General features: G+C 41.9%; 1 protein-coding gene across 1 annotated transcript in view; it reads right to left on the reverse strand.

Moving 5' to 3' along the window:
* Positions 1-1,571: 1,571 nt before the first annotated feature.
* The window catches only part of LOC145394201 (zinc finger CCHC domain-containing protein 8 homolog), a 52,574-nt gene continuing 28,940 nt past the window's right edge, over positions 1,572-25,205 (reverse strand). The window contains exons 9-14 of the mRNA XM_080268187.1: positions 21,494-21,690; positions 20,523-20,728; positions 14,921-15,039; positions 12,546-12,720; positions 10,473-10,639; positions 1,572-3,075 (exon numbers count right to left, since the gene is read on the reverse strand). Coding sequence (XP_080124313.1) covers positions 2,683-3,075; positions 10,473-10,639; positions 12,546-12,720; positions 14,921-15,039; positions 20,523-20,728; positions 21,494-21,690 — 1,257 coding nt within the window. The 3' untranslated portion in view covers positions 1,572-2,682. The remainder of the gene's footprint in view (positions 3,076-10,472; positions 10,640-12,545; positions 12,721-14,920; positions 15,040-20,522; positions 20,729-21,493; positions 21,691-25,205) is intronic.

The raw sequence follows: 25,205 nt of genomic DNA on the forward strand, positions 1-25,205 counted from the left end.
AGGGTACAGAAGCATTTGCGCAAACACGATTGCAAACCCAGTTCTTAGTTTATGAACTAAAACACCTTTGCTATTCAAGTGCAAAACTACTCGCAAAGCCTTGCTAACCTTTGTAGGAGTCACAAAATTGAACCATAAACTATAAATTTTGTTCTTTCTTTCTTCTCCATCAGTCATAACTTCAAAAGAAAAGGGCATTCGCAAGCGTACTACACACCAAAACGCAGCTTGTCTCCAGTGTAGATGTGTCTTTTCATGTTTAGAAAAGCATTCAGGCTACGGTTCGCGAGTTACGGCCTGAAAACCGCATCATGGTCACCCTTAAGTACATTATTTTGCATAATACTCGTTAGCTACAGCTCGCCTACAGTTAAAGAATGTACCAAAACACTTCTTTTCATGGGCAGGCACCCTCGTTTTAGCACAGTAATTAGGTATGCTATGCATATAACAATCCAAATCGAACTCTTGCTTTATGCATAATTATACTTTCATAAAAAGATCTTAAACCAGAAAACAAAAATGCCCTTCTAAAAAGATTGTTAAGAAGTAGGAACGGCAGAAGTGCACAGATAAGTGATGAAAAAAAGCACAGAAACAAGAGCATTCCACCAGCTACAAAATACATGTTTGTGGCAAAGGTGTGGATTGTAATAATGGGTATTGGTCTCCATATCTGCAAAGGGCAAAAGTGCTGAGATAAAAAGTGAAAAAAGCACGGAAACAAGAGAGCATTCAGGATGGGAGGAGATTTGGAGATTTATATCCATTGCTTCCACTGGCTACGAGTTTGTGGCTAAAGTATGGAATATAGTGATGGGTATAGGCCTCCAAATCTCTTCCCATCCTGAATGTTCTCTTGTTTCTGTGCTTTTTTCACCTCTTATCTTAATACTTTTGCCCTTTGCAGATTTGGACGCCTATATCCTTTACTATATTCCACACCTTAGCCACAAACATGTATTTGTAGCTGGTGGAATGCTCTTGTTTCTGTGCTTTTTTCATCTCTTATCTGTGCACTATTCCCATTACTACTTCTTAACAATCATATTTGAAGTTAATTTTTGTTTTCTAGCGTATATAACTTTGCTGCTGTGGTACCGTATACATTTAAGTGCCATATAATAAAGAACATCATAAAACCATAGTTTTATAGACAACATAACTGAGTAAAACAACTGTACTTGTCTGTATTCAGTCGTTATTTCCCTACTACAATCTTTTTATCTTTACCTAAAACTGCCATGTTTCCATCTTGAATGCTGAGTTGTAACAACAGAGTAACCTAAGAATATGGTGCTAGTAACAAGCACGGGCTCTGGAAAATGCTGTATACTGCCATTGGGCTACATCAGGTAAACTGCAAAAGGACAAAAGTCAAGGCAAATTTAAGGTAAAAAGAGTAAAAAAGGGTGACAATTATGACTCCACCATGGAAGCAGTTCCATTTTTTACAAGCATTAAACAAACAAAAAAAAGGTAATGCAGTGAGATATTGTGCAAAGATTTTGGGGTAATTTTCTGTAGCTTCTTCTGTGAGTGAAGGGAACTTAAATAAGGAACAGTTAAAGTAACTCAATGAATGTGGTGCTACTTCTTCATTTCTTCACCTCTTTACATTTCAGACATTGACAATGAACCTACTAACATAAAACAAGAGCAGGCTCAGCATTAGTAACATAATACCTTGTCCATCCTTCCATCATCCAACCCACTACAGCCTCATCAGAAGTGTAAGGACCAGAATTAGGTTATTCAATATAGACATTTTCTAGAGTGATCAGCTGCTTGTCCCTTAGTAGCATTACATACATGATAAATCCCAACCACCAACTGGAATGCAGCAATGATCTTTGTTGTTATATTGTCAAGCTCTTTTACTGTAATCAATTATTGTAAACTTTCAGAATGAGATCCTGATAGGCCACATTTGGTTGGAGTGCTTTAACTCATTAGACCACCAGGTATATAAAAAAACTGGATAACAGTAATGACTAATGCATTACATCAGTACACAGCACAAAGGTCCACCCTTGACCTTCCTGCACGCACCAAAAAACTGTTCCACAATATGCATTCCTGTTGATAGTTCTTCCTCTTCTGTGACTCTGATTATATCTTTTTCATTTTACTCATGCCATTTCCTGACAATATTATTAAGCTTAAGCCGGTGTCTTTGAACTGGAAGGGCTGGACAATAAGCTTAATGAACCCCTTCAATATGAGTGGCTTTTCCTAAGCTGAATAAAATTGTCCAGCAGCAGCAAGAATAATGTACAATGGACTTCAAGCAGATTCAGCTGGTTAAACTGTTGTTGGTGTTGTGACACCAGAGTAATCTGGATGTGAGCCCAATGGACTGCAGCATGAAGCTGCCCTTCTGCAGTTCATCATTCTCCTTTCGGGGATAGGGAGGGAGCTGGAGGATGTTTGCATAACTAAGCAGCAAAGCCCCCTGGTTATATTGGCCCCTCAACATGAAGGCATTCCTCTCCAGCATAGGCGTTGAACACTCCAGCCATCAGCATGAAGCACAGTCATGTCCTGTTTCACTCACTTCGTTAGTAGATTCATTAACCTAAACACTAATTCAGTCACCGTCAGCATGAAGCACACCAATGGCTCACTTTACATGCTCCATCAGTCTTTTCACATTATCCCTGGTGCCTATAAAACTCCAACTCATTCATCTTCATCAGCATGGAGCACAGCCATGTCCCGTTTCACACGGTCCATCAGTCCTTTCATCTTATCCCACGTGCCTAATGCATCTGGGAGATTTTCAAAATTAATATGATCTGAAACATCCACTGTCCACTTCTCTGAATCAGGCAAGGTCGTGTAAGGAGTAGAAGATTCTGGAATATGTGCACCTAATTTGAACCCCTTTGAGTGTGATCTGTGATGCTGCTTGAAATTACTCTCCTCCTCCTGGGTTAGGTCCTCTGAATCCTGAGTGTTCTCTTCACTGGATATCTTGGAACTATCAGTGCCAATGTTGGAGGTCTCATTTACAATATCATCCTGGCTTTGAGAATCTTCATCAGTGATTTCACCCTCCTCAGGACTGTGGCTCTGTGGTAAAATATTAAGATACTGTATTACTCTTACTGCAATAAAATTGCAAAACAAATATATATTACACCACAAGGTTTGCATTAAAAGGAAAACACTTGTAAAAGATTCTGGTAGGCTATGAATAACACGTTTGACATAAAGTCTTTATCATAGTACTGTATAGGCAAAGTAGCTCCATTTGCTTCATATATATTTAGGATAATATGCCAACAAAATAAAGTCATATAATACCAGAACCATGTTATGCAGTATATTCATCATCATCATCAAAATCTGGACCTCCTTTCCCATCCGAGGGCAGGGTGAGGAGCAGCAATGTCCAGACAGCCTAAATCTGCCCAATCCAATAGGCCACACTTCCATTCACTCATCATTCAAGCCACTGGAATCCTGGCTCTATTGGATACGCCCAAAACATTCACCACGTTTTGTAGCTTACATCATAAACGTATCCGAGAGTCAATTAGGACGCTGCCACGTTAAAAACGGGTGCCAAATCTCTGATCATGCACTTCTCCTCACAACATTCATCCAGCCAGCTCGATCTCTTGTCAGTTCCCTAGCCTCACCGACTTCCAAACCTCTCTTCCACACATACTCATCCATCTTATCTCTCCATCTTCTCCTTGGTCTACCTCGCCTCCTCCCTCCTTCAAATTCACTCAGATATACCTTTTTCACCAATCTGTTGTTATCCATTCTCTCCAAACGACCATACCATCTCAGTACACTCTCTTCAATTCTGACGTCCACCGACATCCTCACTCCACATCTTTCACGAATCACATTACAGTATATTGTATCCTATCCACCCTCTGTACTCCACTTACATTCCTATGCAATACCATCTCCACTGCTCTTACTCTTGACTTTTCATTTTCATGACACACCATACTCTCATATCCATATGCTAAAGCTGGCACAAACACTCCTTCATGGTAAGCTTTGTGCAGCTGCAACACTCAAGCCTGTTTCTTATCAAGGCCTTCATGGCACCAGCTACTTTTCTTCTATGTGTCACTCTACTTTCAACTTCTTTTGCACATTTTCCTCTCTTGTCTATCACTGTACCCAGGTATTTGAACTCTCTCATCAATTCCAGTCTCTCTCCATTCACTGAAACATCGCACTGGCAATCACCTTCTCTCTCAATAACCAACACTTTACTTTTTTCTACATTTACTCTTAATGCACGACGCTCAAAGACATCAGCAAAACTCTGCACTAGCCTCTGAAGTTCTTGTCTGGTATTTGCAAGCAGTACTGCATCATCAGCATACAACAAATTTGAGATATTCCATCCATCACCATTCATTACCAACGCCATCCCTCTCTCCATTACTCGTGTTTTTACTTCTCTCATCACCCCATCGATATACAGTGGGCTTGCCTAATGCGTGAGCTCAGAGTGTGTGAATCGCATTGTGCACGAGTGACAGAAAATAATATCCAAAAAGCTTGACTGTGTGAGTTTACCTCACAAAACGCAAGGTAGAGGCAAGGAGTGGCTCAAAAAAGCCATTTTCCATGAGCACATGACTCCCACCCCCACACAATGTGCCAATAGTGACCTAGAGGCTTGTGGAGGTGCTCAAGAGGAGTCTACAGTATGATCTTGCCAATAACAACTTCAACAATAATGTTATTGGCAATAACAGTAAGTTAGAACAGATATTCAGTTTCTATAATAATGACGGTTATTTCGCGAATACCAAGTTGTTATACTGCCAATACATCCATAACAAGATGAGGAATGAAACAGACAAGCAAGAAGGGATGAAGAAAATTGCCGAAAATGTGAGCAGTGGCAAGGAGAGGGAGGATCCTCCCCTCACTACCTCCCCTGACTCACCCGCCGCTCTCCCCTCCTCCTCCACTGCCCCACCTGACTTACCAGCCGCCTCCACCTCCACAGCCCCATCTGACTCACCTGCTTCACCTGGCATACCTGCAACCCCCACCATAATGACTGCTGCTACATTCTGGAAGAAATGTAACATTCGACAGGCCGTAAATTTCTTCGTCAAAGCCTGGAATAATACAACACTGGCAACCATTAAACAAGCGTGGTGCGGACAGGGTAGCAGCAGGGGCACTCTAATTGTGTCGCCGTGCCTCAGAACCCCTGTTATTTAAGTCCATCTGGTCTGTTGTCTACTGTTGTTATGGTGACTGCCCATATTCTTGTTACTGTAGCTATATCTGTAGTACAATGTCTGAAAAATCAGCCTTTTATTATGTCTCTAAGGGTAAAAAAATGTCAAGGTATGAGGGGCTACCACCCATGTTATTTTTCCCATAACATTATGTATTCTCAGTGAGCAATTTCACACTGCACGAGGACCAGGACCACAGCCCACTGTATATATACTGAACAACCATGGGGACATCACACAACCTTGTTGCATGCCCACACCGATCATGAACCATTCACTTAGATGCCCATTAACCTTTACACATGCTTCACTACCATCATAAAAACTCTTGATGGCACCTAGCAGCTTTCCATTTACACCGTACATGCGCAAAACTTTCCACAATCCTTTACTGTCCACTTTGTCGTATGTATTTTCTATATCAATGAATGCCATTAACATCTTATGGTCCTTCTCACAAGCCTTCTCTGTTATCTGTCTCATTGCAAATATTTGATCCACACATCCTCTGCCACTCCTAAAGCCACCCTGGTCATCACCCACTAGGAATTCTGAGATCTCTCCTACTTTCTCTATAATAATTCTTCCATATACCTTCCCTACTACACTCAATAAACTTATGCCATGATAATTCTTGCACTCACTTTGCTATAAATTTATAACAGCTGATTTTATGTTTGTTTTCAATTTAGTATGACATGACCACAGTCACACCTGTTGTGACCCCAGGCCCATTTGAACACAAACTTGGTGGACTGCAGGATGAAACTGCCTTTTTCAAGCTGTTCACAATCCTCCATTTGAAGGACTGGGAGGAAGCTGACAGATGTTTATTATAATAAACAGGGTAGCTCCATTGCCAGGTTATACTGGTGCCACAGCATGAAGGAACTTATATTGACAGCTGTCTTCAAGTCAAAAGACCTAAAAGTGCATGCATGGTCAATGGTCTCTAATTAGAATGAAAACAGTCAAGTGACCTTACCATTTTATAAGGTAAGAGCTCTGGCACATTTAATGTATAATTTCGGATTAACCTTTATATAACAACTTCAGTACCCCTGGGGGTAGGGGGGTTTCAAGAATACTCCCCCAGTATCCCTGCTTGTTGTACGAGGCGACTAAAAGGGTTGGTGGTGGGTTAGTGCCCCACCCCGTAAAAAGAACTAACTAAACAAGTGAATAAAGCGCCTTGGACCAGGACAGACCATACGTTGACAACTAAGGAACGGACAAAGGACATTCTGAGGGTGGGAACATGGAATGTGAGAGGAGTGAATGATGAAGTGAAAGAGAGAGAGATTGTTCAGGTGCTTGAGGATGCAAGAGTGGATATATGTGGACTGACTGAAACTAAATGGTAAGGTGAAAGGATGAGAGAATGGGAATATGGTTTAGGTATACTGTATGTGCGGGAGTTAAGGAGAATGAGAGGGCAAGAGAGGGAGTATGTCTGATGATAAGCAAGAAGTGGAAGGAGAATATAAGAGAGTATGGAACAGTGGGTGCAAGGATTGTATTGGTGAGGATGAAAGCAGGTATACAAGCGTGGGTGATTGTGTGTGTATGCTCCGACAGGACCGAGTGGCAAGAGTGAAAGATGAGTTTTGGGCGAGAGTAGATGCATGTATGGACAAAGTTGAGAGGAGCGAGAGAGTGCTTTTGATTGGAGACATGAATGGCAAAGTTGGGAATGTACGAGTGGATGGAGTGGTTGGTCAGTGAGGTGTGCCAGCTGAAGTAGATGGGAATGGTAGTGCTTTGGTGGACATCTGTGCTGGTAAGGGGTTGGCAATAACCAACACCTACTTTCAGCATAAGATGATCCACCGGTAAACATGGAGAGTAATGAGGAGGATGGATGGTGAACTTGTTGAACGAAAAGCAATAATAGACTACGTATGTGTGGACGAGCAAATGAGAAGACAAGTGTTGGATGCAAAAGTGTGGAGAGGGTGGGGGAATGGAGTCTTGGACCATCACTTAGTGATGGCCAAGGTAAAGCTGCAAAGAAAATGGTTGAGGAGACGAAGGGGAAGACAGGGGGAAACAGCTCCTGTGAGAAGAGTGGAGAATTTGCAAGTTAGTGAGAAAATGGCAGAGTATAAGAGCATAGTGGAACAAAGATTGGGAAGGTATGAGCTAGAGCAGATGGAAGGGGTGGAAGACATATGTAAGATATTTACGGAAGAGACAGGCGCAGCATGTGAGATGGTTTGTGGAGTGAGGAGGAGATGCAAGGGTGTGCAAGGGAGAGCATGGTGGAATGATGAGGTGAAACGAACTGTGGAACAAAAGAAGAAGGCATATAGGGAATGTTTAGTGAGTAGAGGTAGGGGAGAAGATGAGAGAGAGAAGAAAGAGGTATATGTGAGCAGAAGAAGGGAGGTGAAGAGACTGGTGAAGGAAAGTAAGAAGAAAGTGGGTGAAGAGTTTGGGAGGAATCTGAGTGTGAAATGGAGGGAGAGTAAGAAATTGTTTTGGAAGGAGGTAAAGAAAGTAAGGCAGTGTGAAAGGGGAAATAGTAGGGGAGTGAAAGATAGGAATAATAGACTGTTTGTGGAGAAGAGAGAGAAATTGAGGACATGAATGGAGCACTTTGAGGATTTGCTGAATGTAGAGAGTGACAGCAGTGCAAGTATAAGTGGTTGGGGAATGGCTGGGAAAAGAAAAGATGAGAGGAGGGCGGAAGAAATCAGTAGGGCGGCAGTAGTGGAAGCAATGAAGATCAAGTTGGGAAAGGCCCCAGGAATTGATGGAGTGTGTGGTGAAATGCTGAGGTATGGGGGTGAGATTGTTGTGGAGTGGATATGGAAGTTGTGTAGATTGGCTTGGGAAGAGGGAAGGGTTCCAGAGGACTGGAAATCAGGTATAACTGTTCCTTTATACAAAGGAAAAAGGGAGAGAGAAGTATGTGGTAACCATACGGGTATTTGCCTTCTTAGTGTGACTGGTAAAATATATGGCAGAATACTCATTGACAGGGTTAGGCATATGACAGAGGAGCTAGCTGGAGAAGAACAAGGGGGATTTAGGAAGGGAAATGGGTGTGTAGATCAGATATTTGTTCTAAGATACTTAGTGGAGAAGCATCTAGGGAAGGGAAAGAAAGTGTATGCTGTCTTCATGGACTTGGAGAAAGCTTATGACAGAATAGACGGGCAAGGGCAAGGTATGTGGAAGACATTAAGAATATATGGAGTGGAGGGGAAATTGTTGAGTGCTGTGAAGAGTATGTATGAAGGAGCTTGGGCTATGGTGCGAGTGGATGGTGAGGTGAGTGAGTTCTTTGATCTCAATGTGGGACTGAAACAGGGGTGTGTGATGTCTCCATGGCTGTGTAATATATACATGGATGGGGTTGTAAAGGAGGTGCACGGTAGGGCAGTGGATGTGGAGGTGGCTCTAATGAATGAGGGTGAGATTTGGAAGATTCCAGTGTTGCTGTTTGTTGATGATACAGTATTGTTGAGTGAAGATGAATCGGAGTTGCAAGGTTTGGTGAATGAATTTGGGACAATGTGTAGGAGAAGGAGGCTGAAAGTTAATGTAAACAAAAGTAAAGTTATGATGTTTGAGAGGAATGAAGTCACAGAATGTACTGTACAGTGAGGTTGGATGGTGAGGATATGGAGAATGTGAGTGCATTCAAGTACTTGGGTAGTGTGATGAGTAAGGATGGAACTTTGGGGGATGAAGTGCGTGAAAAGATACAGCAGGGAAGGAAGGTTGTTGGTTCACTGAAAGCAGTGATAAGAAATAGAGAGGTGAGTATGGAAGTTAAGAAGTCACTGCATGATAATATTGTGATCCCTACCCTGACGTATAGAAGCAAGGCATGGAGCTTGCAAGAGGGGAAAAAGTCACGAGTGAGAGCAATGGAAATGAGTTACTTGAGAGGAGCATGTGGAGTGACAAGGAGGGACGGGTTGACGAATGAAGAGGTGAAGGAACGTTGTGGGGTGGATGTGGATGTGATTGAGAAGATTAGGAGAAATACACTGAAGTGGTTTGGACATGTGGAGAGAATGGAGAATGAACGACTAAAAGGGTGTATGTAGGTGAGGTGGAGGGAGGGAGAGGGAGGGGTAGACTGAGGATGAGGTGGAGAGGTGGAGCTGAGAGGTATAAGAGGGAGGGGGGGGTGAGTTGGGGGGAGGGTAGTCAAATGGTGGGTGACAGAGTGACTTGGAGGCATTTTGTCTGCGGCCACCCTTTGCGGGATTAGGGCGTCGGGCTATAGATAGATGAACAGATAGTATTATCATCACAATCATCATCATCATTCACTCTCATCTTAAATGTCAAGACCAACTGCCTAGCCCTGGGCTCCTACGTTCCTCATGGGGCAATGTAGGATTGGATGATGGATGGATGGATGGATGGATCATCATCATCATCATCATCATCATCATACCCCTTACTTCCAACTATCTAAGGGGACAAGGTGCAGTAGGATCTAGGCACAATGAAGGAGCATAAAAATGACAGAATTATGAGTATGTCATACATGAGGGGTTACCATCAACTCTAGGAGGTACTATCGTAAAAGTGAAACGTGGCTACAAGCTTGGCTAATCACACTACCATCACCACAAGCAGGATGCAATCACCCACAAGTACACAGTCAAAGGCCAAGCTGCAGCTCACATCATTGCATATCTTATTCCATCCAGTATTTATTTTTTCCCAACACTTTCTAGTAACTGCTGGAAAGGAATTACCAGGTTTTGGCACTTGGTTTAGCTTCCAGTCCTTAGAAAACATCAGCTGTACCATAGCCAACCTATATATGGGATTCCTTAAGGAGAAATCCTGGTACAGTATCATCTGATATATCAATTGATGCCCAGTGAAACAGACCACACCATCAGTTACGCATCATTGAAACTAGGAATTCTAGCTCCACCATCTGCACTTTCTAAACTTAACTCCTTCAGGCAGATGATGAATCTTTTATTATGGTCTTACTATCTGCATATTATTTTATTCAGCTCAGTACAGACTAGATTACCATGATTCACTGGGTTAACACCTTCAACCTGATGAGGTCTTTTTGTAGTTCATTCTTATTACCGTGAGATTATATTATTCAATTTAGGAAGGCCTTCTATTAGCAAAGGTGTTATGAAGGCTATATCTAACCCCCCTTGTTCAGAAGTCTCTCATGAGCTGAGCTGAACCCCATGGATATAGAAAAAATACATGTTAACAAAACTGTAAAGGCTAAATACTTACCCTTTTACATGGTGGTGGTGGTGATGGTGGTGGTGGTGGTGGTGGTGGTGAAGGTGGTAGTGGTGGTGGAGGAGGTGGTGGCGGGACATCCTCTGGGGGTGCTGGGGGTAGGGGCTCATCAGGAAGGGGAGGATTAAACTCTATGGGTGTGGGTCTCACCTCCTCATCTGTGGCAAAGAAAAAACATATGGTAATAGTCCATCATTTAATAACGCGGAAATTTCTATACTCTTTTCACTTTGCTTCGGCCCAGATTTTTATTCTTTCACAGCTTATATTACAAATCTCAAAGGCAAAATAGACAATACTATAGTTCTGCATCCATTCCATAGCACATCTTCATGAATGGTATCATAATTCTGGGTTAATATTATCACAATAACTCAGCATCCAAGAAGGAGAGATGGCAAGTTAAGGTGAAAAGAGTATACAAAAGTTTATACAACATTCCAAGTGAAATGTACTGTACATGTACAATTCTAATACAGTACAGCAACTGGTACTATTATTGTTGTTGCCCCAGGCTCACCAAGATGTGAACCTGGTGGACTGTAGGTCAAACTGCCCCTCTGCCATCCACCATCCTACTTTTGGGAGGTGGAGGGGAAGCCATGGGAAATCTGTACGAACAGGGCAGCAGTTCCACCTGGTTGTATCAGTACCACATGGTGTCCCTCTCTAGCACCAGTACAATGTAGTATGTACAATGTAGTATGGTACAACAAAGGGGACAACACCATTATCATCACATGATTTTAGATACAAATATGTTCAACACCTGGAGACAACAACATTTCTTCACCCTGCATCAATGTCCAGTTACTTTCTATTTACTGTAGTGATGTTAGTGGCAGACAGCAAAATAATGCTGATTTCGTGTGTGAGGGGTGTCAGAGAGGGCATGCAGAGATTGTCAAGCGTGAATTGATTGATCTTCCTTGGAGAATCTCTTAAGTGTATGGAAGTGTTTTGTTATCAGGGGGACATGTTATGTGCTGGAGTTGGGGCTTGAGCTAGATCTCTGACTAGGGTAAGGAGTAGTTTGAGGATGTTCAGAGAGTTGAATTTCAAGAAGCTGTTGCCTCTCCTGACATTGACAGGGCTCTCCTTCCATGCTTAGGTATCTTTGTATGCATTACCGTACATTAAGAGTGTAATGCTGTATGGTAGCGAGACCTGGGCAGTAAGGGAAGGGGATTTTCATAGGCTCAACTGTAAAAAAATGCCAATGATTAGATGGATGTGTAGTGAGCCTTTGAATGAGAGACCTGAGGGGGCCAGGATTATGACTCAAGAGTTGAGAGGAAGGATGGAACTGGAATGTATTGGTGTTGTGATGAGGAGGGGTAGACTGAGATGGTAAAGAAATGACAATGATTAGATGGATGTGTAGTGCGTCTCTGAATGCGAGATCTAGGTGGGCTAGGATTATGATTGAAGAGTTGAGAGGAAGGATGGAACTAGAATATATTACTGTATTGTGATGAGGAGGGGCTGACTGAGATGGTTTGAGCATGTTGTGAAATGAAGGATGACAACTGGGTGCGGAAGATAAGAAGTGTGAACATCGAGGATTGAGTTGCAAGATGCAGACCGAAAAAGATCTAGAAGGGAAGGGGTGACAGAGTGTGACCTCAGGGATTAGGGCATGAAATAGGGAGCTGCCTGAAACTGAGCAGCATGAAAAGCTGCCATCGGGCGACTAAAGCTGATGCATGCAAGCATGCAAGAGCTTTTATAAAACAACTTGATGATGTAAACAATACGATTCTATTCAGGGTAACAGTACATGATTATATTCAGCCACAAGAGAGTCCTGGGAGCCTAATAATGTTAATATCATCATCATAAATCCTCTAATGATCCAAACAACTCCAGTACTGGTATTGTGTTCTGACTAACACTGGACCATTTTAATCAGCTGATGGCAAGTGCTTGTAACATGAGTGTTAATATCATTCAGCATACTGTACAGCAACATTACAGGACATGCAATTTTACTCAGCTGAATGATGCTAGGAGCCTGAGAAAGTTAATGCCATAAACATACATTGTAATGCTTGATGCACTTACTATCTACATCCATATCTAGACGAACAGGAGAAAATATTGGATTGCTGGTCTTTTCTGTGTCATCACGCAGCTTCCTCTTGCGATACGCCTGAGCCCGGTTCATGTTCATGTAGCGTTCAAACTCTGACCGCTGATGGTGATGTTGCATCGGGGGCAGGTCATACAGTCGACAATCCTGGTGGTGCAAAATACAGTATGCATTTACTACAGTCTGACAAAATATCCCTAAGCTCTTTCAGCTCGGTCGATGGCCAGGTGTAGCCAGACTGGAGGGTTGATTTGACTACTAACCAAGGACACTCATTCTTATAGTACAACACAACAGAGGCTCACTGAATTTCATGTAACCATGACTTGTGAGAATGGCACAGTTCCATCAGGTGAAAACAAACATATGGAGATTATCATGCATGAAAGGATTGAACTTGCTGGTGAGTCTCTTGAGGGTGTGGAAGACTTTTGTTATTTGGGAGACATGTTATGTGCTGGAAATGGGACTGGAGCTAGCTCTGTGGCTAGGGTGAGGTGTGGTTGGAAGAAGTTCAGGGAGCTCTTGCCTCTCCTGACAATGAGAGGACTCTCCCTACATGCTATGGGATCTTTGTATGAAGCATGTGTTAGAAGTGTAATGCTGTATGGTAGTGAGACCTGGGCAGTAAAGGAAGAGGATATTCGCAGGCTCAAACGTACAGAAATGACAATGATTAGGTAGATGTGCAGTGTGTCCCTGAGTGTAAGACCTGGGGGGGCTGGGTTTACGATAAAAGAGTTGAGAGGTAGGATGGGACTGGAGTGTATTGGTGTTGTGATGAGGAGAGGTAGGCTAAGGTGGTTTGGGCATGTGGAGAGGATGGACGATGATAATTGGGTGCAGAAAGTGAGAAGCATTAATATTAAGGGTGGGGCTGCAAGGGGTAGACCACAAAAGACCTGGGACAAGGCCGTTAAGTGTGACCTCAGGATTAAGGGACTGAATGGAGAGGGCGCCAGAGATTAAGCAGCATAAAGAGCCGCCATTAGGTGACCAAGGCCAATGCATGCAAGCATATTGGAGCCTTCAAAAATGAAACAATTACAGTGGCAGATGAAGACCTCGGATTTCAGTAGGGTAATAAGGCTAAAGTGGCAGATTGTACTGCTGTCACTCCCAAGGCTGTACACATTAAATTTTTTTGTAGCATAACCCCTTGAATCCTAATGACATATTTATTATTGCACTAGCAGTCCTCATTATAGGACAGAAATGCATACCAATATACTTCCACTTTTCCATACAACTGGTATTGTCAAGAGCAGGAAGTCACTTCAAGATTCCATGTATGATGTGAGACTATCAGACTTTATTATCAAATAAATTTATTCTGAGCTAGTCTATATGCAACAATTAAAGAGTATATGGTTAATTAAAGCAAATTTGTCAATTATTTGTTATACAGTGTTGCCATATCAAAGGTTCATGTCATACACAGAACTTAAAATGAATTTCTACTGTCGACTGTATTTTAAAGTGCATGAAACCATCAAATTATGTTTACCAATGACAACGGAACCTGAAAAGGAATTTTTTTTATCTAACTTCATACAGATCTAACAACAAATACATAAGAAAAGCAAGTTACTATGAGAACATGCTGTACTCTTGCCGCTACCAGTCAATTTTATTCAGTTTATCCACTCACTCAGTGTAGTGCTGCTCTCGTGTGTCTGCCCTGTCCTCTCCTCCATCCTTCTTTCCTTCCATCTTCTTCTATCTTTCTTTCCTTCATTCTTTCCTCGTCCTCCTGCCTACGGGTGACTTTACACTCCCTCTTCTGTATTTCACTTCTTCATTCTTTCCTCTTCCTTCTGCCTATGGGTGACTCTACACTGAGTGACAAGCCAAATGGTTTCTTGTACACCAGGAAACCATTTACTATGCTGGGTGGTAACCATATAGCCAAATTTTGGCACCTGGTGGTTCAGTGGGTAATTATTGTGCTCCAATCGGATTGAGTCAGTGAAGGTTTATATCCAAGGGATGGTTGGGGTTTATTGCTCATGTAATGCCACTCAGGGATGAGTGAGGTTGGTCACTCTCATCTTAAATGTCAGGACCAACTGCCTAGCCCCAAGCTCGTACGCTCCTCATGGGGCAACGTAGGATTGGATTGGATGGATAGTAAAGACCCCTCATTTTGATGAGTTTATTAATGTTATAATTAACCCCTACAGTTCAATAGTCTATCCTTGGCTGAATTAAATCACTGGGTCATCAGTAACTTATAATGACTGAGACTTGGACCCATGTTGATATGGCATTTCGTACTCAAAATTGACCAAGGAATAAGCTCCAGAAGTTTCTCCCATATTTCACAGGACACCTTATAAATACGTACATCTCTGATGCCATGTGATAGAGGAACATTGAAGCCTGGGTAGCTGACCAGTTTCTCTGGACGATATTTCACAGTACTGGGTTCTATTTCACCATCTTCTTCATCTGGGTGTGTCACGCCTGCGGGGAGGTAGAAAGTACTTTTGATGAGAGTTGTCACATTTACTGTATAATAACAAGCAGAGAGTCATTAATGTTTATCCACCTACCAAAGTAAGTTAGTTGCTTTTGTTTATAAAATATGAGTTTCGACTAATGGGGCAATATGACCTGGCCTGCAATTTGACTTGGCACTTTGGGGCAATTTACATGCTGCAGCTTCATCAAGTATATACTATCTGGACAGTTGTAGACACTCTATTATGGATTTCAAGGATAATCTTCCAGATACAGACTGGGTACATGGCCTCCTGAACAGACAAAGTCCTGCTGTCCTCCAGGATATGCCAAAATATTTCAAGGAAGCGAGCAGCTGTTTCTGAAGAGGCCATAATGGTCTACTTTAAAAAGCTAGAAGGCAGCCTTAATACCTCCTGCAAACATCATTAACTGTGACAAAACCAACATCACTGATGATCCTAGGGAAAGCTGCAGATATTCCAGTTTGATATAAAACATGCGGAGCATATCATGAATTCGACGAAGAGTTCAACATCCTTCATGTTCTCTATCACTGCCAGTGGAAAGCATCTCAGTCCATATGTTGTTTACATGGCTGAATGCTTGCAGCAGTCACAGGTTGAAGGAGGACCAATTGGCATATATATAACCGAACTCCTTCTGGTGGTTCGATTCGAACTGAAGCAGGGGGAGCGGAGAGGCGGGTCTCCTGAAGGCACACAACCAGAGAACAATACTGGGCTAGAAGGCATCAAAAGTCAGATCAATTTGAATGAAAACTTCAAAAGTTTCACTGAAGGAAAGCCCACCGAGTCCACATGCCCCAGATCAGGCGTTGATTATCTATCTATCTATTGCCAGACGCCTCAATCCTGTTTGGGGTGGCCACAAACAAATCGCCTTCACATCACCCTGTCTCCCGCCATTTCACTGCCCTGCTCCCAACTCACACCCCCCTCTCTCATACACATCTCCACCCCATCCCTCCATCTCATCCTCGGCCTCCCCCTCCCTCTTCCCCTTTCCACCTCACTCACATACACTCTCTTCGTCAATCTTTCACCCTCCATCCTCTCCACATGGCCAAACCACCTCAGTGTGTTCCTCATAACGCTTCCTATCACATCCACATCCACACCACAACGCTCCTTTATATCCTCATTCGTCACCCTGTCTCTCCATGTGACTCCACAGGCTCCTCTTAAATAACTCATTTCCAATGCTCTCACTCTTGACTTGTGTCCTTCCAACAATGTCCAAGCTTCACTTTCATACGTTAGAGTTGGTATCACAATACTGTCATGTAGTAACTTTTTCACTTCCATGCTCACTTCCCTGTTTCTTATCACTGCTTTCAAGGAACCAGCAACCTTTCTTCCCTGCTGTACCCTTTCAAGCACTTCACCCTCCAAACCTTCATCCTTACTCGTCACACTACCGACGTACTTAAACGTACTCACATTTTCCAATTCCTCACCACCCAACCTCACTGTACATTCACTGACATCACCCCTCTCAAAGATCATCACTTTACTCTTCCCTACATTCAACTTTAGATTCCGTTTTTTACACACTCTCCCAAACTCATCCACCAAGCCTTGCAGCTCCCCTTCGTCTTCACTCAACAACACAGTATCATCTGCAAACAACAGTACAGGAGTTTCCAAACACTATCCTCTCTCACCAAGGCCACTCCAACATCCACTACCCTACCTTATACCTCTTTTATTACCTCATCCATGTACAGATTGAACAACCATGGAGACATGACACATCCCTGTTTCAACCCAACCTTCAAAGAAAAAAATTCACTTAGTTCACCATCCACACGCACTGCAACCTTAGCACCATCATATATACTCTTCACAGCATTCAACAACTTCCCATCTACTCCAAATATTCTTAATACTTTCCACAATCCTTGTCTATTCACCCTGTCATATGCTTTCTCCAAATCCATGAAAGCCGCATACAACTTCTTTCCCTTCTCTAGAAACTTTTCCACTAAAGAACTAAGAATGAATATCTGAACTACACAACCTCTTCCCTTCCTAAAGCCTCCCTGTTCTTCTCCAATTAATTCCTCTGTTCTTTCTCAAACTCTGTCAATAAGCATCCTACCATACACATTTCCTATTATACTAAGAAGACAAATGCCCTTATGATTACCACACACTTCTGTTTCCCCTTTTCCTTTGTACAAGGGAATAATTATACCTGACTTCCAATCCTCCGGGACTCTACCTTCCTCCCAGGCTAATCTGCACATCTTCCACATCCATTTTACTACTATCTCTCCCCCATGCTTCAACATTTCACCACACACTCCATCAATTCCTGGGGCTTTCCTCAATTTAACTTTCTTCATTGCTTCCACAACTTCTATCCTACTGATTTCTTCCTGTCTTCTCACCTCCCTCCTCCTACCAGCCATTCCCCAGCCACTTATACTCGCATTACTTCCATCCTGTATGTTCAACGATTCCTTAAAGTGTTCTCTCCATCTGCTCACTTTTTCTTCCTTCTCCACTAGTAATCTACCATTTTTATCTTTCACTCCCCTGCTAACCTCACTTCCACCCTGTCTTACTCTCTTCACCTCTTTCCAGAACAATTTCTTTCAGTCTCTCCACTTTACACTCAAATTCCTTCCGAATTCCTCATCCACTCTCTTCTTACTCTCTCATACTAATCTTTTCAACTCTCTCTCTTTCTTTCTACATATAACTCTCTCTTCCGCCTCTCAACTTCTTCCACGCCCCTATTTCTCATCCATTCATTGTATGCTTTCTTCTTTTGTGCCACAGCCTGTCTCACCTCTTCTATCCACCACACTGTTCCTTGCACTCCCCTCCATCTTCTCTTCATCCCACACACCACATCACATGTTGCACATATTTCTTCTGTGAATATCCTGCACGCAGCTTCCACGTCCCCCATCTGCTCCAGTTCATACTTGCCCAATCGTTCCTCCACTACTCTCTTATACTCTGCCTTTTTCTCATCCTCTTGTAACCTTCCCACTCTCCATACAAATACTCCTTCTTCCCGTCCTAATGCATATATGGATTGCTTAGTTAGGAATGCTAAAGCGGTGTGTGGTGTGGCAAGAGTAACAACAAAGAAGAAAGGTATGGCATGGTGGGATGAAGAGGTTAAGAGAGAGCAGTGGAAGAAAAGAAGAAGTGGCTAGAGTGGTTACAGGACAGGGGTTCAACTGAAATGAGAACTGAATGTACTGACAGCAATAAGCACATAAAGAGACTAGTGGATAGAAAAAAGGAGGAAGTAAATGATGATCCAGGAAGAAAAATGAATGCAAATTACTCTGAAAACAAAAAGTTATTCTGGAAAGTGGTGCGGAAACGTAAAGTGACAAAGGAAAGATATGCGAAACTGTGAAGGATGTAAGTGGTAGATTATTAAATCATGGGGATGAAGTAAGGACCAGATGGAAAGAATATATGAAAACCTGATGAATGGGAATAGAGAGAGCAGATCTGCTGTGAACATGATTGGTTTGGGGGTTGTGCAGAGAAGGAATGCAGTGCCATGAAATGTGACACTCACAAAGGTGAAGAGCACTTCGAAGCGGCTGAAAAATGCAAAAGTAGCTGGGGCTGACGAGGTGTATGCAGAGATGATTAAGTGTAGTGGAGAGAGCGGAATGAAGTGCTTGTTGATGTGTAAGAAGGGATGGATGAGTGAAACTGTACCTGAGGTGTAGAAAAAGGCTGTGATTGTACCCTTTACCAAAATAAAGGTAAGCGAAGTGGGCGCAAGAATTATCATGGGATAAGAGTGTGGTAGGGAAGGTATATGGAAGAATTATTATAAAGTACATGAGATATCAATAGTCCTAGTTAGTGATGAACAGGATGGCTTTAGGAGTGGCAGAGGATGTCTGGATCAAATATACGCAGTGAGACAGATAGTGGAGAAGGCTTGTGAGAAGGACTATAAGGTGTTTATGGATCTGGAAAAAGCATAAGACAAAGTAGATAGAGAAGGGCTGTGGAAGGTTTTGTGCATGTACAGTGTAGATGGTAAGCTGCAAGGTGCAACCAACAATTTTTATGATGGTAGTGATGCATGCGTTAGGGTAAATGAGCATCTAAGTGAATGGTTCACGATCAGTGTGGGTGTGCGACAGGGTTGTGTGGTGTCCCCATGATTGTTCAATATATATATAGATGGGGTGATGAAAGAAGTAAAAACACAAGTAATGGAGAGGGGCATGGCATTGGTAATGATGGGTGATAGATGGAATATCTCAAATTTGCTGTATTCTGATGATGCAGAACTACTTGCAAATACCGGACAAGAGCTTGGTAGACTAGTGCAGAGTTTTGCTGATGTCTGTGAGCATCGTCCCTTGAGAGTAAATGTAAAAAGGAGTAATGTGGTGGTAATCAAGAAAGAAAGTGAATACCAGTGTGATGTTACAGTGAATGAAGAAAGACTGAATTGGTAAGAGTTCAAATACCTGGGTACAGTGATAGAAAAAGAAAGGAAAATGTGCCAAAGAAGTGGAAAGTAGGGTGACACAAGGAAGGAAAGTAGCTGGTGCTATGAAAGCCTTGATAAGAAATAGAGGCTTGAGCGTTGCAGCTGCACGAGGCTTACATGAAGGAGTGTTAGTGCCAACTTTAATGTATGGGTGTGAGAGACTATGGTGTGGCATGAAAATGAAAAGTCAAGAGTGAGAACAGTGGAGATGGGACTGCTGAGGAATGTATGTGGAGTACAGAGAGTGGACAGGATACAAAATAATGTGATTCGTGAAAGATATGGAGTGAGGAAGTCTGTGGACACCAGAATCGAAGAAAGTGTACCGAAATGGTATGGTCAAGTGGAGAGAATGGATAACAACAGTGTGGTGAAAAAGGTATATCTGAGTGAATATGACGGAGGGAGGAGGTGAGGTAGGCCAAGGAGAAGGTGGAGGGATATGGTGGATGAGTGTGTGAGGAAGAGAGATATGGAAGTCGGTGAGGCTACAGGACTGACGAGAGATCAAGCTGGTTGGATGAACGTTGTGATAAGTGTATGATCAGGGATTTTGCAAACCTTTTTAACATGGCAGAGTTTGGACTGACTCTATTGGATACATTTATGTGACGCTACAGAATGTTGTGTAAGTTTTTTGGCATATCAGACAAAGCCAGGATTCCGGGGGGCTTGAATGATGAGTGAATGGATGCGTGGCCCATTTGACTGGGCAAACTTGGGCTGTCTGGATGTTGCTACTCATCATCCTTCCCTAGAGTAGGAAAGGATGATGATGATGATGATGATGATGATGAAAAAGTCAAATATACCCCTATTTACACTGTCTGGACAACCTGAGTCTCATTACCCCTTATTGAGTTTAATATTAATAGCCCCTGGTGAATCGAATAGCCCCATCTTACAGTATAATGTGTTATGAAGCTTTCTATGCCACCTGGAAGACGTTCAAGACCCAATAATACAGTACTCACTTTTGCCATGCTTGTCATACATCTTGACATCTGCCTGGTGCACCTCTGCTTCTCTCAGCCAGCCTGGGGGGTAGCCAAGCACTCGCATGCGGTATATAAAAAGTGGCACTTCATTACCACGCAGACCCAGGGCATGACGCAGTGCTGAACTCAGACGACCTGGCTGGTACTGCCCGTATTTGTTCTCAACATCCTCGTGATAGCGTCTTATGATAAATAAATAAATAAATAAAATTAATAAAGATACAATATAAATGAATAAGCAGTGTTGGGCATGAAACATGACCGATTCTCTAGGATAATATTCTGGTCAATGAAGGAGGGTTTCTTGCACCTCTTCCTTACAACTGTCTTTCTTGTTGTTGCTGTGACCCCAAGCTCATCTAGACATCAATGTGGTGGACTGCAGGCCAAATTATCCTTTTCCTGCAGTCCAAAATCCTCCTTTTGGGGAACTGGGAGGAAGCTGCTTTTCGAGAGTACATCTTATTTTTCACTTGCATATTAACCATATCTTTTTTACACTGATAAACACTGCATGAGTGAAATACATGAATATATTAATGTACCATTTACAAAAATATAATGGCAAGGTAAAGGTGCTACAGAGCCTCCATAACTAACAAGAAAATGGGTTCTACTGTACAAGCACTATTTGAGCAATGAACCTCAGCTGCTCCTATGATGTAGCAGCTAGTAGTAGTAATAAAGGTAGCCCCAGGTTCACCTAAAGGTGAACCCAATGGACTAAAGGCTGAAGTTATCTGTCTCCTACAGCCTACCATCATCCTTTTGGGGGACAGAAAAAGCTAAGGAATGTTTACACAGCCAGGCAGCGGAATAGCTCATTGATATCAGTGCCATTACATGATGGCATCCCTCTCTAGCACCTTGCCCTAGTGTACTGTACAACTATTGTCTGAACAATAAACTCCAACCATCCCATAAACCCAAAATGTAATTAAACGAACATATTGCTGGTACGGGTACTGAGGTGCTTCTTGCGGTTGGCGGCGATGCGGGCAAGGTCAGGTGGGCTGGGGCAGTCAGTTACATTGTGGTCGCCCAGGCAGTTGAAGCAGGTCTTGCGGGGCCGGGCATCATTCACTGGGATGGGTTTGCCTGTTATCATGCTGAATTCTTTGTCTGTCAGTACACCCTTGAAGTCCTGGGGAGAGGAAAAGATGATGATGATGATGATATACTGTAAACATGAAAGAGCAAAACAAATTGATGATGAAGATAGAATATAGCACACTGGAAGGAGTGAAATAAGGTGAAGATGATTAAAAAATACTGCACACATGAAGAAGAAAGAAGAAGAAGAAGAAGAAGAAGAACAAGAACAAGAAGAAGAACAACAACAAGAAGAAGAAGTAGATGAAGAAGAAGAACAAGAAGAAGAACAACAAGAACAAGAACATGAAGAAGAAGAAGAACAAGAACAAGAAGAACAAGAAAAAGAAGAACATGAACAAGAAGAACAAGAACAAGAACAAGAAGAAGAACAAGAAGAAGAAGAACAAGAAGAACAAGAACAAGAAGAAGAAGAACAAGAAGAAGAAGAGCAAGAAGAAGAAGATTGATGATTGATGACGATGACAAAAATACTGCTTCTATGAATTCCCTGTCAGTCAGTACACCCTTAAAGTCTTGGAGATAAGAATACAAACAGCATCAAAAGAAAACAAAAGGACTGGGAAGGCACAACTTCAAAAGTCCTAGAAGAATGAGATGTGGAAACTACACATTGCAAAAATGAAATCTTTGTCTGCCATCACATCCTTGAAGTCCTACAGATAAGAACATGCAATGAAGTTAAAGGTAATGTAGTATGGTAAGTTCTTATCGTACAGTAATTTACCCTACCGTGAACCTCTTTTATTTCACAGTAAATAGAACTAATGTGTATTTACATTTTATCATTAAATAATAAGCTCATTTTTCAATTTTCCAAAACTTACATTGGCAAAATTATATATAATGTGTAGGTGAGGGCAGTCACCATCCACTCACTCAATGTAGTGCTGCTCTTGGGTGACTGCCTTGTCCTCTCTTTCTTCCTTCTTTTCTTTCTTCCTCTTTTCTCTTTTTCCTTCATTCTTTCCTCTTCCTTATGCTTATGCGTGACTCTACACTCCCTCTTCTGTCTTATTTTTCCTTCATTCTTTCCTCTTCCTTCTGCCTATGGGTGACTCTACACTTAGTGACAAGCCAAATGAGTTTCTGGTACACCAGGAAACCATTTAGTATGCTGGGTGGTAACCATATAACCAAAGTAAGGCGCCTGGTGGTTTAGTGGATAATTAAGGTGCTCCAATCAGATTGAGCCTGTGCAGGTTTATATCCAAGGGACAGTTGGGGTTTACTGCTCACATAATGCCACTCAGGGATGATTGAGGTTAGTCACTCTTATCTTAAATGTCAGGACCAACCTTGCCCTGGGCTCCTACACTCCTAATGGGGGAACACAGGACTATCCAAATCTTCAGCATATAAGACAGGGGTTTACTGCTCACATAATGCCACTCAGGGATGATTGAGGTTAGTCACTCTTATCTTAAATGTCAGGACCAAACTTGCCCTGGGCTCCTACACTCCTAATGGGGCAACACAGGACTATCCAAATCTTCAGCATATAAGACACTCCAGTGTAAGATGCACCCTAATTCTGGAAGGGCAGTTCTGAGGAAAAAAGCATGTCTCGACCAAGACTGCAGAAAGGTTGCTTGATATGAGTAGTTTTCACTCAAATACAGTCACCTTTCAGTACTGTATATCTGTCTTTGGTTTCTTTATTTTTATGCAAAAGAAGGGTGCAAGACAAGAAAACAAACAAACAACCCCTTCCTTACAAAAAGTTACTTTGTTCCATGACACCATCTTAACAGTGTTTACGTATATAAAGTCCACCTTTCAGAATCTCTATTCAGTACTGTATATGTCTTTGGTTTCTTTATCTTTATGTAAAAGAAGGGTATAAGACAAGAAAACAAACAAACAACCCCTTCCTCACGAAAAGTTACTTCATACCATGACGCCATCTTAACGCTGTCTATGTTTATAAAATGTGATCAGTGTTGCCAAGTGGAAATTCTATTAATTTGCTAGACTGGTCTTAAAAGTGGTAAAAATCCATCAGATTACGGAGAAATCATCTGAAAAATCCCCCACACAGGATATAAACAAACACCATATATAGAGTTCATTCATTCACTCATCATCCAATCCTACATTGCCCCATGAGGATCAAAGGAGCCCGGGGCTAGGCAAGCTGGTCCTGACAGTTAAGATGAAAGTGACCAGCCTCACTCATCCTTGAGTGGCATTACATGAACAGTAAGCCCCCATCCATCCCTTGGATATAAACCTTCACTGGCTCAAACCGACTGGAGCACCATAATTACCCATTAAACCACTAGGCGCCAAAATCTGGTTATATTGTTAGAGTAATAATATAAAAAACTTCCCGCTAGATTGGTTTTAAAACCTCTAGGTTCAGTGGGAAAACCGCTAAATTGGCAACACCGGGTCCGATTCCTTTTGTACAATAATTTGAGATGTAATGTTCATCTCCATTAAAGTATAATAAATATGTATCGGTATATAAAGATAAGTATTATTTTTCTTGAAATGAAGTTACAACAACAAAACTCATTAAACCCGTTCTTTCATTCATTTAAGAAAATATATAGGCCATTAAAAGTAGAAATAAACTTTGTCTCCATATCAAATGCCTGCATGTACTGTAAATTACAATCACAGACAACACAAGCGGATTTTCAAAAATCAATTACAAAGAATGTTTGCAGCATTTTATTTACCCTAAAAGTACCCCATACTAGTCAGATTCATACTCCACACCTCCAGTGTTATGTTTTTTTCCACATCTGATCTCGACCCAGTATGATGTGAGACTACGGTAACTTGCTCCTAATGTCTCATTACCTACAGACAACACATTCACTTCCTGATCTGAAAAAAATACCCTTAAACAAACCAGATGAAACACGACACAAGTTTTTTCTGCTCGGCAAACATGCTCTTAAACACTACTTTATTGCCATCACTAATTATGCACTCTCACTAACCTCTGAATGCCTCCAGAATAATATAACAAAAAATACGTGCAGCACTTGTATATACACACTAAACAAAAGGCAAATTAAAATGTTTTACAACTGAAGTTCAATACTGTATAGCAAGGTTGCTGGGAACAAGGCATACAGCTGTCTCTACCCTCTTCTCTCAAGAACACTCCTTCACTGATAGTGCCATCTGCCTTATGCCTACGTATGACTATTCACAATTTAACAGTCATTTGCCTCAAAACATATCGAATATAGTGAAAACATTTTAACATCCATTGTTATGCCTTAGTAACTGCTGTCTCCCAGCTGCTACACCATTGTATGGTAAGTGATAGTCCTAAGAATGGCACATAAGAAATGTAGCCTCATTTTCAAATATCAGAATATAATTCTGCACTAGAAAAGTCAAGGTGAATATCAGATACAGAGCTAAATCAATAAAATTACAGAAAGATAGGTACCAAGACTTTCATTCTACCACCCGACTCCCCGACACAATATTTCTCATTAAATGTTATATCAAAATCCTATGTCAATACCTCAATTTTCTACCAGTTTCAGCTGAAAGCTTAGGTAAGTGAGGGAGAGCCTT

The sequence above is a fragment of the Coenobita brevimanus genome, chromosome 26 (assembly GCF_032717465.1).
Source record: "Coenobita brevimanus isolate Jiangsu-jjx chromosome 26, ASM3271746v2, whole genome shotgun sequence".
Lineage (NCBI taxonomy): Eukaryota > Metazoa > Arthropoda > Malacostraca > Decapoda > Coenobitidae > Coenobita > Coenobita brevimanus.